This window comes from Copadichromis virginalis, linkage group LG11 (assembly GCF_057382275.1).
Source record: "Copadichromis virginalis isolate Kocher_CV1m ecotype Utaka linkage group LG11, C_Virginalis_male_GT1.1, whole genome shotgun sequence".
Classification (NCBI taxonomy): domain Eukaryota; kingdom Metazoa; phylum Chordata; class Actinopteri; order Cichliformes; family Cichlidae; genus Copadichromis; species Copadichromis virginalis.
Window position 1 is genome coordinate 39,020,066 of NC_140628.1, and position 24,348 is coordinate 39,044,413.

General features: G+C 45.7%; 3 protein-coding genes across 11 annotated transcripts; 1 reads left to right on the forward strand and 2 right to left on the reverse strand.

The window, feature by feature from the left end:
• Positions 1-18: 18 nt before the first annotated feature.
• LOC146699479 (ras-like protein family member 11B) lies at positions 19-3,258 on the reverse strand. The gene is made up of 4 exons (XM_085472423.1): positions 2,455-3,258; positions 2,145-2,198; positions 1,940-2,016; positions 19-1,453 (listed from the first exon to the last, which is right to left on the reverse strand). The coding sequence occupies exons 1-4, from the start codon at positions 2,555-2,557 to the stop codon at positions 1,043-1,045; spliced, it is 645 nt and encodes a 214-aa protein (XP_085328549.1). The 5' UTR covers positions 2,558-3,258; the 3' UTR covers positions 19-1,042.
• A 329-nt stretch (positions 3,259-3,587) lies between these two features.
• Positions 3,588-18,365, reverse strand: trim33l (tripartite motif containing 33, like). 5 transcript variants are annotated; one of them, XM_085472420.1, is made up of 14 exons: positions 18,304-18,365; positions 15,892-15,954; positions 15,306-15,441; positions 14,419-14,545; positions 14,212-14,328; positions 13,180-13,294; positions 12,593-12,739; positions 11,884-11,995; positions 9,018-11,680; positions 8,727-8,917; positions 7,271-7,373; positions 7,093-7,149; positions 6,767-6,889; positions 3,588-5,843 (listed from the first exon to the last, which is right to left on the reverse strand). In XM_085472420.1, the coding sequence occupies exons 2-14, from the start codon at positions 15,931-15,933 to the stop codon at positions 5,556-5,558; spliced, it is 4,221 nt and encodes a 1,406-aa protein (XP_085328546.1). In that variant the 5' UTR covers positions 15,934-15,954; positions 18,304-18,365; the 3' UTR covers positions 3,588-5,555. The 5 variants fall into 5 exon arrangements, with proteins under 5 accessions (XP_085328546.1, XP_085328543.1, XP_085328545.1 ...); XM_085472417.1 differs by lacking the exon at positions 18,304-18,365 and adding an exon at positions 17,938-18,091; XM_085472419.1 differs by lacking the exon at positions 18,304-18,365 and adding an exon at positions 17,598-17,661.
• LOC146699481 (uncharacterized) lies at positions 17,928-24,115 on the forward strand. 5 transcript variants are annotated; one of them, XM_085472427.1, is made up of 6 exons: positions 17,928-17,985; positions 18,086-18,224; positions 18,358-18,426; positions 19,593-19,792; positions 22,566-22,639; positions 22,861-23,765. In XM_085472427.1, the coding sequence occupies exons 1-6, from the start codon at positions 17,928-17,930 to the stop codon at positions 22,861-22,863; spliced, it is 543 nt and encodes a 180-aa protein (XP_085328553.1). In that variant the 3' UTR covers positions 22,864-23,765. The 5 variants fall into 5 exon arrangements, with proteins under 5 accessions (XP_085328553.1, XP_085328552.1, XP_085328550.1 ...); XM_085472426.1 differs by lacking the exons at positions 22,566-22,639; positions 22,861-23,765 and adding an exon at positions 23,778-24,115; XM_085472424.1 differs by lacking the exon at positions 22,566-22,639.
• Positions 24,116-24,348: the final 233 nt, after the last annotated feature.

Sequence of the window (24,348 nt, forward strand, 5' to 3'; positions counted from 1 at the left end):
ATTTCTGTACAACACTGATATGAATAAATAGATTTATGTACAAAAAGAAACATTCATTTTACAGTACAGATAGGTTATTTTGTTCTCATATATCCCAGATAGCTGGGTCAGCTGACGGCGGGCCACTCGTTCATCCAGGAGCTAAAAACAGACTGAACCCAGCATTCCTGCAGGTCCATGATGGTGTAAGTTTAGTGTCTGGAGAACCTGATAACCTGTTTGAAATCACAGCCAGAAAAAACGCTGATCGTCAGTCAGTGAGCGAGTTCACATCTAAACCAGTTTTTTAATCCAACAGAAATGTAAGTAGCTGATGAATTAAAGACGTCCGTCTGACACACAAAACTTTCCGACATTCCCACCAGGCTGCAGAGTCCTGATGATTTCAGATGTTTCAAGGGGAACTCGAGAATTTGTTGAGCTTTTAAAATATTTTCTGAAACAATGCAAATTTAGTGCATGCTTGCTACCTTAGCATGCTAAAGACTATACACAAGGCTAATGCTACAGTCAGTGTTTTTGCACGTTTGGTCACAAACCAAAGAATGGAGCACATAATGTCGGCCCTATTACAACACTATTGGTTCGATAGAATGGTTACCAGAATTTAATCAGAGGAGGTTACGTGACTGAAGTCAGTCGGGTTCACGCTCTTCGGTGCTGGAAGAGTTCGTCAGCTCATCGGATGGAAGAGCATCCTGCCTGTGCGGCTAATGGAAAAGTCAGAGGACCACCTGTGTAATTAGGATTCATCCTCTGAGGAAGAAACTTTGTGTCAGTGTCTGATAAGTGCCGAGATATTCATCGCCTCTCTGCTAGCTGAGCTAAAGGTCTTCAGCTCCAGCTGCCCCTCTTTATTCTGAAACAACTTTTCTCTGACCAGCTTTACCGTCGACCTTCCAATAAAGAATCGTTCTCTCAACCTCCTCAGCCCGTCTCGTATCTGACCTTTGACTTCACTCAGGAGGCATCTGACAGGAAATTCTCGCCCTGACGTTTTCATCTCATCAGAATGAGCAAAAACAACCTTTGCATGTTGAGTCTACTCCGCCCGTTTCTTTGCAAACACTGCAGACACGCTCCTGACGATCCCTCGGACGCCGGCCATGCTTTTTCTTATAGCTCGTGTCTCTTTCACGAGGTCGACCAGGCGGTGAAACACCAGCAGGACGCCGTGGTACGTCTCCGCCGCGGACACCTCGAAGAAGCCACACTGTTGGGACAGGGCGAGCAACCGTCCCTCCTCGCCAGAGACGCTGCGGTGCCGCTGCAGGTCGCGTTTGTTTGCCACAATGATGATGGGGACAGAGGACGGCTTCCTGCTTCGACGTATCTGCTGCAGCTGCTGCTGGACAATGTCGAAGCTGCTGCGATCACACATGTTGTAGACGAGGATCATCCCGTCAGCCCACTGCAGCTGTTTGTCGCTGACGGAGGAACTCTTCTCTCCGGGCTGTGGAGAAAGCAAACGCACAAACTCTAAAATTCATGCTCACATCATTATTTATGGTGTTAATATGCAAATTTGTGCAAAAAGGTTCCCCAAACTAATCTGTCGAACTAAACTAACCACACGCTCGATATAAACGATTGGTCCTCAGTCTGCATTCTGTCTATTGACCATCAGGGGGCGACTCTTCTGACGTTCCTTGGTATAGAGCTCTATTGGAGACACTTGACCTATGACCTTAGCAAACACTTTCCCCATGTTTATTTTATTAATCATGTTTACCTCAGATTTAAGATGCCCTTTAATCACCATGGATACTGATGTGTGGTACCTGCTCCATCTTTAGCACTGACCTTTATTATATTTTTCAAATCTGTTTGCTCAGCCACAATTTGGGAACCAAAAAGGTGTTTTAATATAAAGGATCACATTTTAAAGAGCTGGAAATACACCTGTGTGTGTGCGAGGTGCAGCCAGGTGGAGACCTACCTGTGCATACTGAGAGTCCCAGATGTTGAAGCAGATCTCCTGCCCATCAATTCTGTCAACTCGGCTGTAAACTGACTCTGAAAGAACGCGAGATAAAGGGGAAGCGTGAATAAATATTCATAGTACTGACACTGAATAATGATTTCGATCAGTCGGAGCATGTGAACACAGACGTTCTCTCAGACTGAGCAGACAGAGCTCTCACCGATGTCGCCGTACTCGCTGATGAATCTCCTGGTCAGAAATCTGACGGTGAGAGCTGCACAGAGAGAAAAGATCATTAGATCAAAGAAAACACTGCAAAGTAAAAACAGAAATCAGAACATTGAAATATGTTCATAGCTGACTACAGAGCTGCTTCCTCTGAGCAACATTTGAGCTAGAAAACTAGAAATGAAGTGAAAATACGAGAAGAGAAACATAAAGAGGAGGATATTTCTAACGAATCAACATGAAAACGTTCTGTAAGCAAAGGTGAAATATTCTGGAAATGAGCCAGTTTGATCTTTACTCACCGGACTTGCCGACATTGTGAGCTCCGAGCAGCAGGATGTTCACCTCCACCCTCTGCTGGTTTCCCTCCATCGCCTCCATACGACTTTTCTCCTGTACCACCATCAGGAATCAGTTCAGGTTTGCTGACAATAGATGCCAAAGATCTGGAGGCGCCGCTTCAGATCGCCGGCTTATGTACCCCGTGTGGGCGGGGCTTCGGAGCTGTGAGTCACAGCCCAGTCTGACTGCAGCCCGTGCTTGGTGGAGGGTCTTATCTGGAGTCTTATTACAGCAGTAACGAGGCAGATATGGAGGCAGATATGAGCATCTTTGTGTACGTGCTTGTGTCGGTGTCTTTTTGAGGGTATTTCAGGGCTTTCACTAATTGTGGGAACATTTTAGGACATTTTTGCACCACTCTGATTGGTGGGTGGGGGTGGGAGTGGGGTGGTGGTGATATAATGACCTTTCTCTGTTGTTTACAACCTTTCTGCTTTTATACCATCTGACCTGTTTTGAAGTGAGGGGACATTGAGGGCGTGTCTCTGTCTCATTTTTCAGTTATTGGGACATTTTTGCATCGTGTGAAAATCTGCAGATTTGTGCAGCTGGGTTCGTCTCAGTGGGGAAAGACTATGTGCTGCAGAGCGCGTCGATTAAACGACGAGCTTCGTTTCTGCGCCTCTTTGGCTCCACCTGCTGGCTCCCAGCTGAACAACCTTATTCTTCCTGTTTTTCTTCAGCAGCCGCAGAACTTAACTGATTATTATTTTCCTCAACAAATCATTTAATTTGATATCAAATTTCATTTCATTTCCAACAAATTTAGACCAAGTTATCTGATCTTTATTCATTACTGGATCCCTCGGGGCCATATTTGGTGTATAAATCATGCAGACAAATATGTGACCTTTGTATCGTCGACTCTAAGACTCTCGAAGTCCTCGTGTACCTAAAAGTTTACACTTAATCATTTGGTTTAAACGCGGTTTGTCCCACCGCACGATTTTCAGCCTACCGAGAAATTTCAATAAGACAACGATCAAAGTCTCACGGGGTTTCCACAGCGGATGGTGCATTTGGCAGACTTTCACGGCCTCCTGATGCAAGCACAAAGGAATTTGTGTTCCGAGTAAAGATGTGATTTACAGTCACGTGAAAAAAATATTTAATGGTATTTTTTAAAACACAGCCCAACATTTTCTTTGATAAAATGTACAGCCGAAGAAGAATCCACGTTTAGATTTGAATTCTTGTTCTGATTCCCGTTTCTCTTTTTCAGTAGATTTTTATTTTTTCGATGAGTCATCAAAGTAAAATTATTTCAAATTCCTAAAAAAAGGGAACATAAACACAGACTTTCACAATAAAGTTTGAACACAGGTATGTGCATGACATCGAACTGCGCACACAAAGAAACGAGTCAGCGTTCCCCAACCAACACCAGGGGAAACATGAACCGGCTCATTGGTTCCACAGACGTGTGACTGGGATCCATTTGGACACGACAGCTTTGACATATAATTATTAAAGAAAGAGAAGACAGCGACATGAAGTGATTAGAAAACAAATCGCGTCATAAAGCTGGAATGAAAGAATAAACAACAGCTGAGACCTCAGCAGGATGTGAGTCAAATACTGAAGACAAAGATCAAATACAGAGTCGCCTGTTACAATAAATCACATGTCGACTGAATGTTCACAGTAAATACACGAGACTCATCTCAGATACAAAGCCAGTCAGTTATGGAAAAGAACGTTTATTTTAATGTTATATTTTTATATATGTCAAACAAAGTAAATTCTCTGCGTATTTCATCGTAAGAGAAAAAACAACGTTCGTGTAAAACATGAAATATCAAACGAGAAAACTCGGACTAACCTGTAAACATGTCACGCTACTCGCTGCAGGCGTGCGCGCCTCAGCTTTCAGGGGAAATACCAAAAATTAGAACACGTTATGGCTGATCAGCTGCCAAAGAGATGAAATCTGACAGTAGTAAAGGTAACAATACTGCCACCGAGGACTCGCTGTAATTACAAAAGTAACAGCTTCCTGTCTGAATGAACGTGTCACACTCACTTTACATAAGGCGGTAAAATCGAGCCCGGCACAAAGTCTCAGACGAAATCACCCGTTTAATGTTTATAAAGTCAGAGCGCTCACAGCACGGACACTGGGCCGATCGATGCCGCCATCATTTCATCCCCTTTTGAAGAAAAATGTGAAATACTGAAAAATTATTGCCTCTAAGATGTGACCACTCCCAGAAAAATGAACTTTTTCATACCAAAAATATTGTTTAAAGTTCAGACCAAAATCATCGATTACGACTCGCAGATGCAGCGAACTGAGTGCAGAAATACAGAAGCGCTGGCGAGGACGCGTCCCGCCCACCGCAGAGGAAACCTTTAGCGGTTCTTCACGCTGTCAGTGAGAGACGACGGGGTTAATACTCCTGTGGGGTTACACGCGGCGGCCACTCAGAAACTGACTTCATCATCAGCGGCTGGGTTTCCAGGTTCTGTGGGCGGCTTTAAATTAAGGCACATGGTGTTTCTGAAAAATGCTTTTTAAAGTTACTCGTGCTGTAACTGTCTACAGCTGCCTGCTGTGAGCTCAGATGCTTCCTGTACATCAGAGTGCAGCACACCTGGAGGAGCTCCCCCTGCACCCCTGGAGGAGCCCCTGCACATCTGGAGGAGCCCCTGCACATCTGGAGGAGCTCCAGCACCGAGCGCACAGAGCCGAGCTTCCACCGATCAAATCTGCATCAGGACAGGTTTTTATTTTCTTTGAGCCGCTGAAACTCTGATTTTGGTTTTTAAAAGCAGCGAGGAAACAAACCGATGAAGGCGGAGCAGACGAGCGTGTTTCCGGTCACACGCACGGTTAGTCGCGTCGTTTCCATCGCGCTACTTTCAGTCTCGCTGGGCTTTTCACACAAACTTATGACATCTGAAGACGGCCCCTTGCTACAGGAAACTGCGACGGGCAGTTTCTCCTTCATTTTATGTGTAAAGGTCATATACGAACTATTGCTGAGGTCACTCGTACATTCATGGGTTAAAAAAGAAAAAAAGCAGCTGTGCAGAGTTTTCTTGGTCATTTAAAACCTCCTCAGTCATCGTCTCTCTTTCTCCTCTTTGGACCAGGACTTCCCTTTAGATCCAGAAAGTCTCTCAGTCTCTTCCTGAAGTCCTCGAGTTTGGATTCCGGTATTAACCCTTCTTCTTTTTCCAACTTTAACCTCTCGTCTTCTCGGCCATGCTGCGATCTGCTTGCGTGTCCAGCGGCAGTTTGCGGGTTTGAGTTCGGTGCGGTGAGGAGTGAAGGATGGAGCTCCGAACTCAGAGTTTCCACCAACTTCATCCGGAAACTTTCCCGCAGTTTCTGCAACTCGTCGTCCTGAAAACAGCAGAGAGAAGGCAGAGTGACGGCTCGTCCTGCTGCTCAGTTATCTCAGCGAGTCTGCGCTGAAGCCGAGCGTCGGCAGCTCGGCGTCACTGAAAGAAGCCAAAGCTCGCGCGTCAGCTGCACGGCAAACATGGCTGCAGGCGGTGAAATCAGCCCTAAATTCTGATTATTTATTTTCAAATTATACGTCCAACATCTTCAGACGTGAAACACCTGTGAGGACGAGAAAGGAAGCCGGCGCATCGACGCCACACTCACAGCAGTGCTCGATGAGGTCGAGAATAATTAGCCGACACTAGCGGACAGGTATCACCTGAACAGGTAAGACTGACTCCAGGTCATTTTCCTGCTCTCTTTTTAAACTCGGGGAACTAACAGTAGCAGCAGGTTAACAGGAAGCACGGCTTTCGCAGCCGCTAAAAAGGCGCCGTATCCTTCAGGTTTCTTTGACGTTTCAGGGACAGGTGCCGCGGGGTGAGGGGCGGGGAAAAGCTGATCAGGACCACAGACTCTCACATCCACAGCACAACTCTGCTGCTCTTATCACCGAGGCAACGCCACTCAGGCTTCATGGTAAAACTCTGCCTCCTAGTGGTGAAAGTTTAAGGTACAGTTTTAAAACAAATACCTGCATAAAAAAGTTGGACGTTATGAAGGCGAGCCATATTTTACTTTGTGTCCTTATAACTGAGCAGCTGTGCTCACAAGCACAAACAGCCCTTTAGAGACCTGGATTATTATTATTATTATTATTATTATTATTATTAATGGAATAATTAATGTGTTTCATCCATCCGGCATTTTAATTTCATGATAGTATCAAAAAGTACAGTTTAACACCGTCTCATTAATTCATTAAAGAGAGACAAACAGTTCATCGGCTCCGTGTTTGACTCCACCTGCTCCGTGCGTACCTGAGAGGCGTCCTTAAACAGAGTCCACATGTCAGAGACGAGCTCCGCGGCCGTTTGATACGGAGGAGGCCGGCGGAGGGTCAGGCGGTCCGATATAGACTTCAGCCGAGACAAACCGCCAAACTGAAGAGAAGAAAACAGAAAGTCTTCATCGCTGTGACCTGATCAGGCTGCAGGAGCGCCACCTGCTGGTTCAACGACAGCTACAGGAGACCCTTTATTTTGCGTTTCCCAGGTTTATTTTCATTCATGCACCTTTTATGAAGTGTATAAACTTGTTAGCTGCTAAAAGCTTCTACTCTGACTGGAGCTTTGTTCAGACTGACCTGAGAGCACCGACTGCAGACTTCAACCTTCAGATGCAGAACGAGACACTCGCACCTCTGAAAAACAAAAACAGACAACACACAAAACTTTAGAAGAAAATCTACCACAAACCGATGGAGACAAGAGTCACGTTGTGAAGTGAGGTTCATGAGTAAGCGTTTGTGAGCAGACGCTGACCCTGAGGCTCTGCAGACTGAGGCTGGTGCGCTGAAGTCTCTCGGTGCTGTAGGGGTCCGACGGGTCTGACAGGTTCTGACATAATGAACAGGCCCACTCTGACCTGCAGGACAAGGTCAAACAGCAGAGGTCACTTCACTGTGTGATGTTACTGACACTCATAGTATGCACTTCCTGCAGAGGTTTTGATGCTCAATCACCAGGTAAGGAAGACCCAAAGAGCTGATTCTGTTCATCTGGACGTTTCCAGAGAAACGTTTCGTCATCATCAGGTGACGTCTTCAGTCTCAGCTGACTGCAGGTCTCAATCTTATAAACAGGACATTTGCACAATGACTGAAACAGCCCACTGAGGAACAACGGGCTGTGAGGTCAGTTCCTTCAGCATTAAGACTTGTCATGACAGCAATTTGCAGTACGGCTGTTCGATATAACCATATATATCCATCGTTTCATTTTACGCTATCGTTTGTTTCGTGGTGTCGAAAAATAAACTGTTTACGTCAATATTTTTTCATGTTCTGATGTCACTGCAGTGGCTGTATTCATTTCTTAAAGTTCTCTCTTTCTCTTATATTTAATATCACCACACTACAGACGGACAAGCGCCTGTTTTTATGCGTTGTCGTTAGCAACAACGACGGTAACAGCATCGCGTGTCCGCTTGTTTATGTTCCACATAAACCTTTCACAATAAAGCTCAAGATCCTGTTGAGACTTTTCAAAATAAACTGAATCACATGAAAGAGCAGATTATTTACGGATGAAAATTTAAAAAAGAGAGCCGCCAGGAGCTAAAAAATAAACCTTAGACTCAAACGTTAGAACAGGCTTTTCCCCGCAGCACGCCGTGTAATAAATACTCACAAAGAAAACGGCGCCGTTACAACTTATGTCTAAAAATGTGTCGTTTCATGCATCGGTTAAAACACTCGACTCCAGCTGGAAACACTTCACACAAGTCGAGCTGCTCGAGATTCACAGAATTTACATAAATGTTAAACTTTTGTGACTTATATGGTTATCGGGACGATAGACGTCTTATATCGGGATATGAGATTTTGGTTAAATCACACAGCCTGATTTGCATATCAATGCTGAAGGAACTGACCTCCCAGCCCATTGTTCCCTCAGTGGGCTGTTTCAGTCATTATGTAAATGTCCTGTTTATAAGATTGAAACCTGCAGTCAGCTGAGGGTGAAGACGTCACCTGATGATGACGAAACGTTTCTCTGGAAACGTCCAGATGAACAGAATCAATGTTAAGAGACTTCCTGCAGAGGTTTCATAATAAAAGTAAATCAGGAAAGAGTTGAGTTTTGTTCATAATAACTTAAAATGAAAAAAAAAAAAACTTTTTGAATAGGCTTTAGATTGATTTTCAATCCAATGGTCACACATCAGTGGACTTCAGTCATCTTAAAGAAGCAAAAGGATAAAAATTATTTTTCTTACCAAAAGTCGAGTCCAACTGGGGGGACGTGGCAGTCTCTGTGGTATCCTCGACCACAGGCAGAGCAGATGATCGAAGTGCCGGGCGATGCACAAACCGAGCAGGCAAGAATCTCCAGGGTTATCGGAGAGTCTGGGGACGATTCCGGCTTCATGAAATCCTCTTTGTCAGCCGGCCCGTCTTCGGCATCGGACTGCAACGGAGCACAACGACGACAGTCTCTTAAAGCTGAGCGGTTCATTTTATAATCCAACTTTCTCAAGTTTGCCTGGGTTACAGATCGTGCATCCTACCTGACAGTCGTCGCTCATTTCCTCCAGGTAAATCTCATCTTCAGTCTCTCCAGGTAACAGACGAAAACTGGGAAGGGACCGTCCAAATCTTGGCAGGGACACAGGCAGTCTCAACACGGACACTTTGGGCTGCCACCGACTCAGACTGAAGTCCTCCTGTCCAATCACGGCGCTCAGCTCTTCGATGTCCTTGTCAGGAGTTACCAGTGTTGGTAAGTCGTCTTTTGGCTCGAGGGCGTTCGGTTTTGCTTCGTCAGAGACACAAGTGGCGTGCTCGGTTTCTTTCGTTTCCTGGACCTCCTCAGTATCTTGTATAGTGCTATCACAGCGAGAGTCAACCACCAAGCCCTCCACGGGAACCTGCTGAGTCTGTTCCTGAGGGGAGGGGGGATGAAGTGTGCTGTCGAGTTCCTGAAGCGAGGACAAAGGGCTGCTGGGTAAAGCCGGGCTCGTATCCTCCATGGTTTGCTGCTCTGACGGTAACGTGCCGCTCGGTCCGTCGCAGCTAGAGTTTCCCGCAGAAGTCTCTGGACTCACTTCTGTGATGCTGCTTTCCTCGAGGCCGCTTCGTTTCTGCGCCGAGGCCGGATGGAAAGCGCGATGATCAGGCAGCCTGATGAGAGCAGTCTCGTTGAGCAGCACCTGATACATACTCTGAGTGTTGGTCAGCATGACGATGGTGGGCTGGTTCCAGTGAGGACCAGCGGTTTGGTTCAGAACCTGCAGTGGTTGGACGGGTTTAAGTGAGGATAGAAACTGACCCGCCGACAGGGGGAACGTGGAGCCGGCAGGCAGCATGCTGAGAACAACTGAGGAACGGGAGGCGTCAGTTTGGGGGAGGAACAAATAGCTGGGAGATGAACAACTGGTGGCGGAGGAGGGAGAACTGATGAAGGACGACAAGGTTGGAGTGATAGAGGGAGCGAAGATCTGTGACGTACTGAGACTGCTGACTGGAAAAAGCGAGTGAGACGTGTGGAGCAGCGAGCGAGACGTGTGGAGCAGCGAGCTGTGCGCCGCTGTGGAGCAGGTGGTGCTGGGCGGGGTGGCAGAGGAGGAGTATACGAAAGCTACAGAGGACGAAGTGGACGAGGAATTCCAAAGAGATGAAGGAATGCTGACGGGAACAGGCGAGGCAGCGTTACTGCTGGTCAGAACAGCAAAGGTGGATGTGGGTGGGCTGGTGGAGGAGGAGTTTATGGTTGTCGAGGAGGTGGTGGTGGCATCAGAGTTGACTGGAACAAGTAGGTTAGGATTACTGAAGTTACTTGTTTGGGGGAGGAGGCACCAGGAGGACACGGGACGGGCGGAGTTTAATGTGGAGGAGGTGGCTGGAGAACCAGCCAACACCATGCTTGAATGTGTAACAAGAGGTTTGAACTGATTCGGAGAGGCGCTCGGCGAGTTAGAAATCTGAGCAGGTGGGCAGGTGGAAGAGACGGTTGGAGGAGAAACAGACGAGAGGCAGGCGGAGGAGGACAGACGAAGATTAGACTGATCGTAGGGCAAGAGCCACGCCGAAGGGCGACACGTGGAACTATCTGGAACAACCAGGTTAGTGACACGGCTGTCGAGAGTCTGGAAAACAGACGCGGTGGTGGCTGCTGGACAGGTGGAGGTGGGAAGAGGGGTGGATAAGGAGGAGGGGGGAAACGCAGACAACTGATTGGTTAAATGTGGTGACGAGAAGCTACTGATGGTAACAGGTGTGTCGGGGGAGGTGTTGGCTTGAGCGATGGAGCCGGTGAACACTGGATTGGTGGAGGTGGAAGGAGTATAAGAGGAGGTGGAGGAGTGGGGAAACATGGAGGTTGTGGAGGATGGCGGAATAGTGGGCTGACTGGACACAAGTGCTGACAGACTGGGACGGGTGGAGATGAAAGGAGTGATGGAGGAGGGAAACATGGCGATCGTGGAGGACAGAGGAACGCTGGGCTGAGCAGACACAGACGTTGATGGTGGAGGGAGAACACTGGTAGTAGCTGGTGGGTTACAGTTCATAGCTTTGCCAGTTTGAGGGGTGCTGTCAGTGGGCAATGGAAAGGTGGAGGTGTGAGCAGGAGGGGTAATGGAAGTGGAGCAGCTGGATAAGAGCGTGCACAAAAGAGAGGCACGGCTGGTTGGAGCACCTGGGGCATTACAGGATGGGGGGAGGGGCCTGTTGGAGGTTGCAGGAGAGGTGGCGGTTGGAGGGAGAGCATGACTCAACTGACCCGATGGGGAACTCGAGGGCGGAGATCGAGGATTGACCGAATCCTGAGTGCCAACCTGGTTGTGAGTGAGGAGATTATAAAGGGTTAGGTTGGGCGAAAATTTCCAAAGGGCCGAAGATGAACTTGACTGTGAGGATGGAGAAGGTGTAGCAGCACAGTCATCAGGAACAGGTGTAGCACTGGAACCGGCCGTCTCAGTTTGGGGGCCGGGGGATGCCAGACAGGTGGAGGGAGACTTGAAAGAAGTGGAGTCTGTTCCATGTGTGGGGGCAGATGAGGATGTAAACGACAGATGAAGCGAATGAGAAGCAGAGGCGCTGTCCATCACGGTGCTGGAGATGGGGTTGCAGGTGGAGGTGGGAGGAGGGGCAGCAGGAGTCGCCGGAGTTCCTGTGTTTTTATCCAAGGTTGGTGGCACAGCGAAAGGGATCCAGGAAACATGAAGGTTACCTGGAAACCGAAACAATGGAGGAAGAGGAGATGGAGGAGGGTGCAGCAATTATTTTCTCTCGATTAAACTACATCCAAACTCAAACAGCATCGACATGAACTCTGAGCTCGTAAAATGATTCGGTTTGGTTTCCACACGTACGGCCGAGCATCCGCTGCAAAGCTGAAGACAACATAACAAACAGATACACGAGCGGACTTACAAAGCTCAGAGAGGGTTTCCTCGTAACCCAACTTGGTAATGAGCTTCACTTCAGGCATTTTCAGAGGGGGGTCCGAGTCCTGATCTAGAAGCTCCTTCATTTGGGTTTTAATCTGGCAGAGAAAACAAAGCACGGATAAAATGGTTGGTTCACCGTCTACGCTCTACATCACCAGATTAACGTTTTCTGCACAACTTCTGTTTGTTTGCAACAGTGTTGCGTTTTGTTTTCAAAGATTTTTATAAACAATGATTATCTGATATGATTGGGGGACGCTCATAGGGATCCCTGTGCATGACTTAAGAGTCACATGATGTGCGAAACGTCCCTTTTTAGGGGTTTTAATCTTTGTTGAGCCAGATAAGGGAGGAAAGCCTGGCTTTGATGGACTTTAGTCTAACTCTGTGGGGACGTACCAGTGAGGACTGGCTCCTCCCACAGTTTCGCATCTACAGCAGACATTAGTGAAGATAGGCGACATCCATGAACATGGAAACAACTCCAGTCTCTTTGCTTCTAACTGTTGTTGTTAGATTTCTGTCATGACTGTTCATGTATGATTTACATGTTTAAACGTCTCTATCGCTCTGTAAAGACTTCAATATTCAATATTAGTCACACAGCATTTTGAGAGTCAGTGCGCCTCGCATGTTTTCATATTATGGTATGATGAGTACAGCTGCAGTGTGTCTGCCACATCTCTGTGTACCTGTGCGGTGTGTGAGAGCAGGGTCGGCAGGTCGGTGAGATTTCGGGCCTTTTCGAGCGTTTCCTTCATGGACATTTGGCTCTGCTGCAGCTGCTTCATCTTCACCATCCTCCCCTGAATCTGCTCACATTCCAGCTCATACACCTTCTACACACACACACACACACACACACACACACACACAAATCATTTTTTAGGCGCTCCATTTTTTTGTATTTTACCAGAAACGTTGGCGTGCGAGGCTGAGTGAGCACAGACGTTTGATACTGAGAGCAGCAGCAGATAAGACTCAAGGTTACGCTGAGGAGTGAAACTCACTGCAACAACTTCAGAGCACAGACTGAAAGACTTCTAAGAAACATCAGCAAGAAGAAAAATCTGTTCATAAATTCGGTTCCTATTTTGAGAAAAGATTTGCGTCACTTTCTAACAAATGAGAAACGTGCACTTGAAGCTGAGGCAGCGGATCAACTCTGGCTGCAGAAAACAAAGACTTAGATAGAGACGGGGACACTGCAGAGAGAAACAGGAAATGACATCAGCCTGCTAGATAGTCAACAATATTTAAAACAGCTGATGGATGTTACCTTTATGTCTTTGAGGAGTGACACCATTTTCGCTTTCAGAAGTTTAGCAAACGCGACGAATCCCGCCTGCAGCTCGGTCCTCAGACGAGACTCTGTTTGCTCGATGCTCTGCAGCCTGAAACACAGCAGAAGCACGAGGGGGGGTTATTTTCCAGAAAGTCCTCAGACGGGACAGCGAGCACCTGAGGAAGGTTCAAGTTATTAATACTAAGTAGGAATGAGGTGGCGAGCTTTACCGCGTGGAGACTCAGAACAGTGAAATTCAGTGAATGTAACACAAATTCTCTGAATGTTTCCAAACATGAAGATAACGAGTAAAAGTCTGTGTGAGGATTCACAGCAGCGCGGAGGCTGACAGTGGGAGCGTTTCACGTTAACGAGCAATAACGACTTCAAACCCGACGCAGTATGGTGATGGGAGATCAGGAGGAGGCCCTGCAGCCTGTGGCGAGTGACACTTTGATCCTTTCCTGCTCCGTGTTTGAGACGTCACAGGTCAGGATGTTTATCAAGCCACGCTGCACACTTTCCAAGGGCAGCCACACATTATTCCCGTCCACGCTCTTCTGCTTATCGTTGTCAGGGTCACGGGGGGGTGGAGCCTACCCCGCAGAGTACACCCTGGACAGGTCGCCGGTCTGTCGCAGGGCCAACACGTAGAGACTGACAACCATTCACACTCACACACAGTATTCCCGTTTAAGAGTATTTCCAGTGCCACTGTGTAAATTGAAATGTTGTTTTTTTGCCCTCTGTGGCAGATTTCAGGCCCACAAATGATTCGACCAACACAGAACTGAACGTACAGAGACGGTGTTTTTGTGTTGGCCGGTCTGCACACGGTTAAAGACACCCGCTCTGCTGCTCCTCTGTACATTTACTCATAATCTGCTAAACGAAAACACATTTAAGAAGATTAAAAACACTCGAGCTGCTGATATACATTTCTGTTTGGTTCTGTGGAGTAAGGATTTATTCTGCTGGTGAGCCATCGTCTTTTCAGGAAGTAAACAGTGAAATCATCAGTCGTACCTGGTCTCCATGTCCTGCAGACTCCGCCTCACCGTGTCCTCCTGCCTCGTCGTGGAATGAACGTACACGTCCAGCTGCTTCTTCAGGCTGACCACCGCCTCACTGACAAAGCGGTACCTGGAAACAAAAGCAGCTCACGGCTCAGTGTGCCGGCTCACGTCTGCACTACAACCACTTTAACTCGAGAACGCGTCCGACCCGGCTCACCTGTGGTTCATGTGAGTCGTCAGCTGGCAGTCTCTGCAGGTGAGCTGCTTACAGGTGAAGCAGATGAGTTGGAGTGGCTCAGATGGGTGGAGTCTGCAGAACTTGGTGGGAGAAGACAAGATGTTTCCTGAAGAGACAGACACACACACAGATTATCACTTAGTTTGCTCACTGACCATGATCTCGATGATTACTATAATATAACAGGTTGTAACAGATGAGGTAAAATCAGGTTCCCACTGAAACCGTCTCTGGACCGAGCGCCCAGACCTGAAACAAAGTATGAAAATAAAGTAAAATATGTAACAATGTAGTACAAATACTGAGTGTACGGTGTTTGATATTATCTGCGGGACTTTCCCTTCGTTTCCACGTGTTGGGCTCGGAGCTCAGTGGAAGTTTGGCAGGTGAGGGAGACGCTGGAGTCCTGACACGCTAATGGTGTAAACACAGAAGCTGGAAAGCACCAGTGTTTCTGAGCTGAACACTGCAGAGACAGGCTGGGCTTAGCAGACCACTCCCCATTAAAGCGAGTCGTCGTTTCTACAGCTCGACCCGTCGGGTCAAAAAGACTAAACTCTGTCCGGCTGTTGGAGGATTCAGTTCTTCAACAATAAATAAAAACAGTGGACTGAAGCGCCTCTGGCTGCTCCTGCTCTTGGAACCATCACATCCTGTTTCATTTGTATCAAACTCCAATTCATGAACCAAATACTTCACAAGTTGTGGCTTACACACACTTGGATGTGCTTCTACACTTTTACAACATAAAAGATCTTTTTGAAGCTCGTCACTAAGTCAAAGGTCAACAGCGACGGTCAGCTGACAGCAGAGAGCAGTTTCTCTCCAACAGAATCTGGATCTGGGTGTGGGTGGGGGTTTTTTACCTTCTGGCGGGTGATGGAGGAGCCTGTGTGATCTGGTCACCGTGACTCTGCGATGCGCCGACACACAGACGCCGCACAGAGCTTCATTACAGTCGAGACACCAACATGCGGCGGAGGCTGCGTCGCAGTTGCTGCACTGAGGAGATGAGAAGGCGGAGACGTTCACAGGTGAGACCGAACTCCAGCTGGAGGTCTTTTCTTTTATCAGTCAATTTAAATGCCATAAAAATCACACAAATTCACGTTTCCTGCACGTACGGACCACGGGAGATCCTGAAAGTGTGTCACAAGACAGAAAGGTCTTCATAGGGCTCGTGGTGTCTTCACCAGCCTCACAGTGTTCTACGTGCATGCAAACACACACTCACACACATTTTCCACATGCTTGACTTTTGTTGCCATGATGCCAGGCATCTCAATGAGACTTTTTACCTGGATAAATAAAGGACTAATAATAACAAAATGCTGCTGCAGGATCATATGTGAATATTCTTTGGTTAAAAAGCTCAAAGCAGGAGATCCTGGTGCAGATACAGATAAATAAAATAAGGTTTGCTGGAGGTTCCCACGCCACCGTCTGAGTTACCTGCTGACTCAGGTTGTCTTCTGATGCTCCTGTCGCTTCCATGTTGCTCAGCAAAGTTGCTTCCTGAAAGACAGAAGCTGATGAAGTCCGGCAGCTATGATGAGAACATTTGTGGCGTTGGTGATGTGCCAATCTAATATGTGAATCAGTAATCAGTCTGATCCTGACACAAAAAGCTAGATCTGACATTGGTGACATGGTTCCCCTTTACTTTACCAGGCGACAGCAGCAGCTAGCGGGAGCGCTAACATAGCACGGAGGAAGTGATCCAAAGAAGCAGGTTCAACAAACTCTAAAATCAGAAACTCTTTGTTTTTGGTTCCAGAAAGGCTGATCACAGATTATGTGCAGGAGTAAAGAAAGTCATCATCAGTGGAGCTCTGATCCCAGGATTCCCCACAGCAAAGAGTAAATAAGGAGCGGAGCCTCCATGTTAGTCTTTGGACACAGTGCGCACCGTGATGTTCATCTTAATCAGGACGGGCTCGGGTCACTGTCATCATCATAAACATCCGCAACAGTTTATCAGCGTTTCAGTTTCTTAATCAAGTTTCATGTTGCCGACGGACGCCACAGGCTGTTTTTATAACACACTGTCTTTACTGTTTTATAACTTTATCTCATTTCAGCCTTCAGTGACAGACGGCAGCTTTCTCACAGACACGTAACTGAAAAAAATACAATTTGAATTTAAAGTTTTGTCTGTAAAGACAAACAAGCTGTAGGAAATTTCAAATCAATGTCTACATGTTGGTAATTTACATTTGAAATAGTTCAGCACAGTTTTGGAAGGATGGTCTCGTTAAATACAAACAGCTTACAGATCGTGGACAGAATAACAGTACGATCAGCTGTGATCAGATCCTGATCAGATATCATGCAACTGGATCCAGGTTGGAGTCTCCTGCCGTGTAGTCGGACCTACTGAGACTGATTTATGTGATTTATATTAATTTAAGAGACTGAATCTTTCAAAATGTTGAATTTATGAACAAATCGATACAAAATGTGAACACAGTGAAACTCACTTTAATCTCATTTCAGCCTCATCTTCACTCAGTGACGCAGGTCGTCCAAAGGGGGCACAGATATACGTATATATACCCTCACTGTGTTTACAGCCCCTTGCTGCACTTTAAGAAAATCTTCCAAGTGAACAGACTAAGCTCAGACAGTCTGTTACCATGGCAACTGACTCAGAGTTCACTCTCTTTAACAGTAAACCTGAGTTTCGCTCATCTGAGAGCTGCTATTAACGGTATTTGTAGTTTGAACGCTGATCATGAGTCTGCGCTCACGTTTGTGCGATGGTGCCGTTTTGTTGGTCACACAGCTGCAGCGTTCGTGCAGTCGCGTGGAGGACAGCGCAAAGGTTTCTGACTGCAACGCTGCTGCAGATGGACAGAAACAACTTTCTGGGAAACATCGTCCATTACGTCAGAGTCTGACCCCGCAGCTGTTGTAATAAAGGTCCATATGTGGCCTCTGCGGGCCCTCCAGAGCTGAGTCCACATACTACAGCAACCACGCTGCCACAGAAACAACCGCAACTCAGCGCGTCTCCTCTGAGCCACATCTGACACTGGGCTTCGTGGGTTTGTCACCCTCAAGTCCACCCTCACGGGAAAAACCGTTAGAGCCACACATAAAACACACGCAGGCGTGTCTGTGGAGGATCTCGGTCATCCAGGTCATGGAAGTTTCACCTCTCATCAGTCCTTCAGTTACAGGGTTTAGCGTGTCTCCACTAGTCACGTCACGGAGCGCGTGCCTGAGGGCCAAGGTGAGCCGAACATCATGTAAACACAGAGGAGCGTCCCAAACACCGCCATGACGTCATCGCGCGGGAAATGGAGTTTTTGCTTCCCACGGTCGCCAAGTGCTGGCTCGGGGCGTGGTCTGACGAGTGGCGCCGCGATTTGGCGCTGTGTAAATAAACCTGAGCTGAGCTAGACCCGGACCCGAAACGCCGCTAAGGGGGCCGAGAGCCCCGTGTCAGAGACCAGCTCCGACACCGGAGGTTCAGCCGAGATGTCATGGACTCACCGTCACCGTCCGCTCCATCCACAGACACGCTCACCGTCGACATTCACGGTAACACGAGTCCTCCCGGTTTAGCCTGGAACCAACAAGAACCGTTACAAACACAACACAGATATAACTTCCGCCCCGCTTCTTCTTCTGGTCCGCGCAGGTGACGTCCCGACTGTGAGCGTATTACCGCCACCTGCTGGTCGTCACCGGAAACCTGTGGTATTTACAGACCTGCTGCAGGTTTGGGAAACAGCGGAGCGTCAGAAACACGTTTATACACTCATCGACCACTTTGTTAGGTACACCTCGCTGCGAGTCCCTCACTAACATAAGGAAACACATTAGACATAAAAACACGTCATAAACATCAACCGTCACCTCTGTCCCGTTGTGTTGTTGTTATATTCATGGTGCTGGAAACCTTCCTCGGAGACGTGGGTCCACCACATCCCGGAGGTGCGCTGCTGGACTGAGATCAGGTGACTGTGGACCTTTCAACAGGTCAGTTTGCCCTCGTCTACCTGCCTGAATACACTGAGCTGCTGCCACGTGATTGGCTGGTTACATAATCAGGGCTCAACAGGTGTACCTAACAAAGTGTCCAGTGAGTGAATATATTGGATTTTAAATATATTTTATTTTGTTAATATATATATTTACCTTTTTAAATGTATTATTATTTAAATACATTTGAGATGTTAACATGTTTTGAAAGTAATTTTATGTATTACTCTAAGATAATTAGCAAATTAGTAAAATAGAGTTTATTACTGGGAAATCGAGGTGGATAATAAAGAAAAGAAGGGGCGTGTCCTGTCTGTTTTCACTGTATCACTTCGCACCAAATGCAAAGATGCTAAAAACACAATTTTTAAAAAAAAAGATATCCTGATGTTACAACAAAACCGTGTCGGGCTGTGTCCTCAGTCTATAACAAGTTGAGCTTTTCTGCTCTTTCCAGAATTATAATAATTACAGCTTCACTCAAATATGGCTGAGGTGGTGAAGCAGCCCTGCAAACACACAAAACTCTGCTTCAGATTCAAATGAAGACACAAACCTGAGACCTGATGCAGCAGACGTGTTCAAGGTTTGATGCTGTGAGAAAAGCTTTATTACACTCACAGACTAGAAGTGCAGAAGAAGGTCAGAGAGGATGAATGCACGAGCACAGCTTACAGGGTATCACCTCAGTCTGGTTTCATGGTTTCACACTTCATTCCCTCACCATGTGGTGGTTGATGGAGGTCAGTCTGAGGACTCTTTGCTTCTCAGATGAATTTGAATAAGGCAGATTTTTGCATAAAGAAAAGACTCCTGATATCTTTAACCAAATAAACCTTAATGAGCGCTTACCTTTCCTGATACTACATCTGGATTTACATAAATTACGATGACCTTCTGATAGAGGAGCAGATGTTTATTATCTGGACGGTTTTAACTGTTTCCAGTTCAGCAGACTGGATGCTTCTCTTCATGTCAGCCGTTTTCTACATTTTGTGGCTCTATGAAGACAAGCTCACTAGAAAGAGAAGTGAGATGAAACATTCACTGATTCAGTCATTTAGCATCTTCTTGTAGCCATGGAAACGATTGTTATTGTAGGACTCACTGGGTTCATCAGTTGCACAAAGCACAGAAACATGTGTCTCTCTTTCATATTGCAGCTGCTATCAGGCTCAGTACACAAACCTGAGCAACAGCATGAAGGTCGCCGCTCTGCTGGCATCAAACGCCTCTGATGAGGTCACCGTGCATGGAAATGGTTTGAACAGCAGCGGGTGTGGTCAGATGGCAGCAGTACCCAGCACAGACAATGGAGGTCGTGCTGGTCTGAAGCGAATCGTACCGATGGCGCAAACGTCAGGTAAATATGTGTGTTTTTGTCCTGTGTACTGTTTGTTTGTATACATGTCTTTCTTGCTGCTGTTACACCCAAATTTCCCCTTGTGGGACAATTAAAGGATTATTCTATTCTATTCTATTCTTTTCTAAATGGTTCAAACGGCTGTCGTGAAATCAATCCATGTAGAGCAGTGTCACAAACCATGGAAGCCCCAGAAAAGTGCAATGAAACGATGAGTTTATTAACAGCCCGGAGAAAACATCAACATATGTCTTCTGACCAAAATACATGTTGTGGACACTTATAAAGCAGTGGGGTACACGCCCCCCCCCCACGGCATCAATGACAGATTAAAATAGGTTCCAGACATTAGTCACAGTTAATCGTACATCTTTAATAGCTATAACAGACATAGAACTTCTCTTTTCTATAACACCTTCCATACAAGGTAATAAACTTCAAGCCCTCAGGGTCTCTGAGGCTAATTATTGACTCTGGTCATCTGTTACCAAGTAGAATAAAATATATTAAGACACCAAATGAGTTGAGGCCTCCGGCCGGACACATTCCTAGATTATATGTATTATATGTACTGTGAGCATGCATTGCAGTTATCCTTCTATGTTCTAGTTTCCCTCAGCATGGATCACCTGGACAGTCACGCCAGTGAAGCTTAAGACCCTCAATGAACCGAACATCAACTCAAAATAAGCACAGATAGGCAATGTGTATAAAATACTTCTAACCGTACCTGTAATAAAAGTTAACATAATGGAAGGATCCTCAAATGGACATCTTCAATAAACAGCTGTAATGCAGTATCAATACTGTGGGAAATATTATTAGATGGAATAATGCTGTAAAGAATGTTATTAATGCAGTTACAATGATGCAGATTATATGGCAGCAATAAAAGAATTTCTGTATCTCCACACGGCCCTTCATCACTCCGTCTGTGAGAGCGAGCACTGTGATGGTTTAGTCTGCACACTAGGACGGGATCAATGATTTATTCCCTGATTTTTTATTTTAGGTTACAAGCTGTAAAGATTCAGTGTTTGTCTGGATTTAAAATAATGTTACAGTCAAACAAAATGTTAGAGCTCTGGACAGAGTGCAGAACATGAATAATCAGTCTGTCTATGAGAGGTAACAGAGAACACGATAAACTATGTACTCGTGTTAAACTCGCGTTGATGATTGGGAGTCACTGGTCTTCATCCACTGACACCAAACACCAGTTCTGTATGGACCGCTAACCCTCACTGGTCTCATTGCTCTCCCGACTCTGTGATTAAACTCCAGGTCTGCTCTGCTCCCGTCTCTTCCAACAAAGGAACCTCTGGATTTATTTCTGGGAATAAACTGTTCAAATACTGTGCAATCATCATCTGTTTTTAGGTTTGGGTATACTTTAAATACGACAAAGCTGTGTTTCTGTGCTTTTTCCATGAACATTTGGACTCATGGTTGCTGCTTATTATCAACTAACTGTATTTTTTTTATCTCTTTCAGAAAAATCGAACCCATTAAAGCTGTAATTCTCGTGCTATCAGCTTAATGCATGATTAAAAAAGATATTTAGCAACAGTAACAGATTTCCCTTTTTTGGTTATCCGAGGGTTCGAGTAAAGAGGTGATCGTACACAAGTCCTCACTGTGTTTCTGTATGTAGCCGGTGTCCACACAAGAAAAGACCAGAGCCACAGAGGCTCCATGTAAACATATTACTCAGTTATATGTGAGGGGGCAACAAATCATTAACAAACTGGTTTAAATACATCATATAAAGTATAACTGTTTTCCTGATCTGACTGGAATTTGATGGAGAAAGTGCAGCTTTAGGTTGTTTAGTTCAAACTTAACTGTTAATAACTGAGTGAAACTGGATACATCCATGAGGCATTTTCTCTTATCTTCTTGCTGAATGATGACATATGGACCTTTGTTGAGTCCAAGCTTCAGATGAGTTCATTTTAAACATTTTGAACATTCTTCAGTCTCCCCAGCATTTTATTGCCAACTCATATACAGCTCCTCTTTAAGTTAAATAAATCCATCATTTATTGAAGCGGGGACAGGTTTCTGTTCAGCAGTCAGACCGACAGAGAGTCAGAGCTGCGTCGCATTTATTACAGTTTACACAATACAACACAACACCTCCCACCATAAAACCCCCCAATGGTTCTAAGACAAGGCACTGTGTGTGTGTGTCTATGTGTGTCTATGTGTGTGATGGGGGTGTGTTTGTGTGACCTCCTGCTCACCAAAAGGGTCATAAAAGCAGGAAGCTTACAACACAAGAAGCAGATCTGTCAGACAGGATGTATCTGCAATAAAACCTCCCCCAGCACAGAGAGGCTGAGGTGGTCAGGATCAAAGGAATGTCTTGATCCTGCTGCTTAAACTAAGACTTTACAAATTTAAGAAACACAATGACAACATTCAACAATTTGACTTAACAGTTTGATTTTAAATTTGACTGATTTATTTTAAGAGGCTGTGCACCACAGGCTTTTAAGGTGTGTCTGACAATCTGAGCTCTGATTTAACTGAAGAATCAAAGTAGAATAATCAAAATCATGAAATGTATTCAAATTAGTTTTATTGGCGCCCTGTTTGCCATCATAACCCGTAAGTTGTGAAAAAGTAGAGGCGTGTAAAGTTGCTCTTTTATTTAGTTCATAAAATAAGATGAAAATTACAAATTTCATGCATTGAGAAAAACAGCTGAAGAAGAAAAATCATAGTTATTAAAAAGAAAATCATTTGCACCTGTTTCCTGACACCACAGCAGGACCCTCAAAGCAGAGCGTCACCCTGCTCAGGAGAGTCGTGATTAGAGGTCCAGCAACACTAATCTACAGAGTAATTACTTTTCAAACATTACACATACATATACTCGATTACTAACCCTAATATACACAATAATTTAGGAGCTAGCTACTGATATTTGTCAGTCAGATAACTTCTAAAGATTAAAAGACGTAATCGATTTATCATTAAAACATCAGCCAGTAATAATGAATACACAGATGATGTCACTTCCTGGTGTGCAGACTAAACCGCCACAGTCTTCCTTCTCACAGTAAGCGGCTGTCTCCTCCTCTCTGTGGAAAACCTTCCCATCAGGCTGCGTCCTCCACCTCAGCCTCACCTCCTCAGTGACTCCTTGCTCCGCCAGCTTCTCCCTCACCTGAAACACAGTTTGCACACATTATGACAGTGTGTAAAATCAACAAGTGTTTGAAACCTGATGAAGACACAGTGACTGATTTATAACCAGCACAATCACCGAGGAGTCTGAAAATACCAGGATCACTGAACTTTCATTCTTAAATTCTTGAATTCATGCCTATGTACAACGAAATTGTGGGTGCTCGACAACAACTGTGCAGAAATAAACAATTTGGAAGAACAGGTTGCAAAGTGCTTTGAAGTAGTGCAAACTGAGTCTGTGTGTGAGCGTCCTGAGTGATGAGGGTTACCCAGACCATGGCTCTGATTTGTGGGTGGGTGGTCAGGGTGGGGTGTGGGGGGAGGTGTGTGGGACCTGATTGAGCTGGGGTGCTGACCAGAGGGCAGCGGGTCAAAGAATTGGTGGGCAGGATGTGAGGGGTCACCTGTGATCAGTTTCTGGAAATATTCATTTGATTTATTAGGCTGTAGATTAGTAAGCATGTCCTGAAAGTCGTCCATGGCTATCTTTATTATACTGACTCTGCGTCTGACACTAACCACAACACAGGGTTTGGGACAGTTAGGTTCAGGGTCATCAGTGATGATGACCTCACAGGGTTAAAAAGCCAATCTCAACAGAGAAAGTTGATAACCGCTGTCTTTATTATCTCTTTAAGACTTTGTTGAGGCAGCTGACTCAAAGAAAGTCTGGCTGTGTTGAACTTTGTAGTATACAGTCTACAGACAAGATTAAATACTTATACGGCTTCCTTATTCTGCCTCCAAATTACTTGCCAAGTGTAAAAAATCTTGTATTTTCACTCAGGAAGTGAGCAACATCATGTGACCTTGGAAGGGGCGGGGCTACATGCATTTACACAGAAGCGTGGCGCGAGGAAGAGCCTGTTTCACCTGTGAGCTCAGTAAAAGGAAAGGATGAGTTTGGGCCCAGCAGCAGAAAAATTCCACTGAGTGAGCAGGAGTGTAATCATCATCGTCATATCCAAGGTGGAGCACCCACCCCCCTCCATCCATCCTCCGTTTACACTGCCCCTGCATCACGAGCACTGAGACACTACAGTGAATAAAGTTAAGGTGGACTCCCCATGTTACTTCCCTTCTTTTCATGCCAAATCTGTTGAGGGGCGCCTTAATTTAACTATCTATATTAAATTTTGCGTAACAAACTGGGATATTTAGAATAAAGCTATATATCGGAGCTACTTTATTATATTTTGTAACTTTGTAGCATATTATATTTTATTTATTGATTGTATTGGAGGAACTGTGACCACATTATTTCCTCTGGTATTAATAAAGCATTTTGATTCTGCTACCTCTGCAGCTCATTAGCTGCGCTCATTTAACCTGACTGAGCGTGACCAGTAGAAATAAAG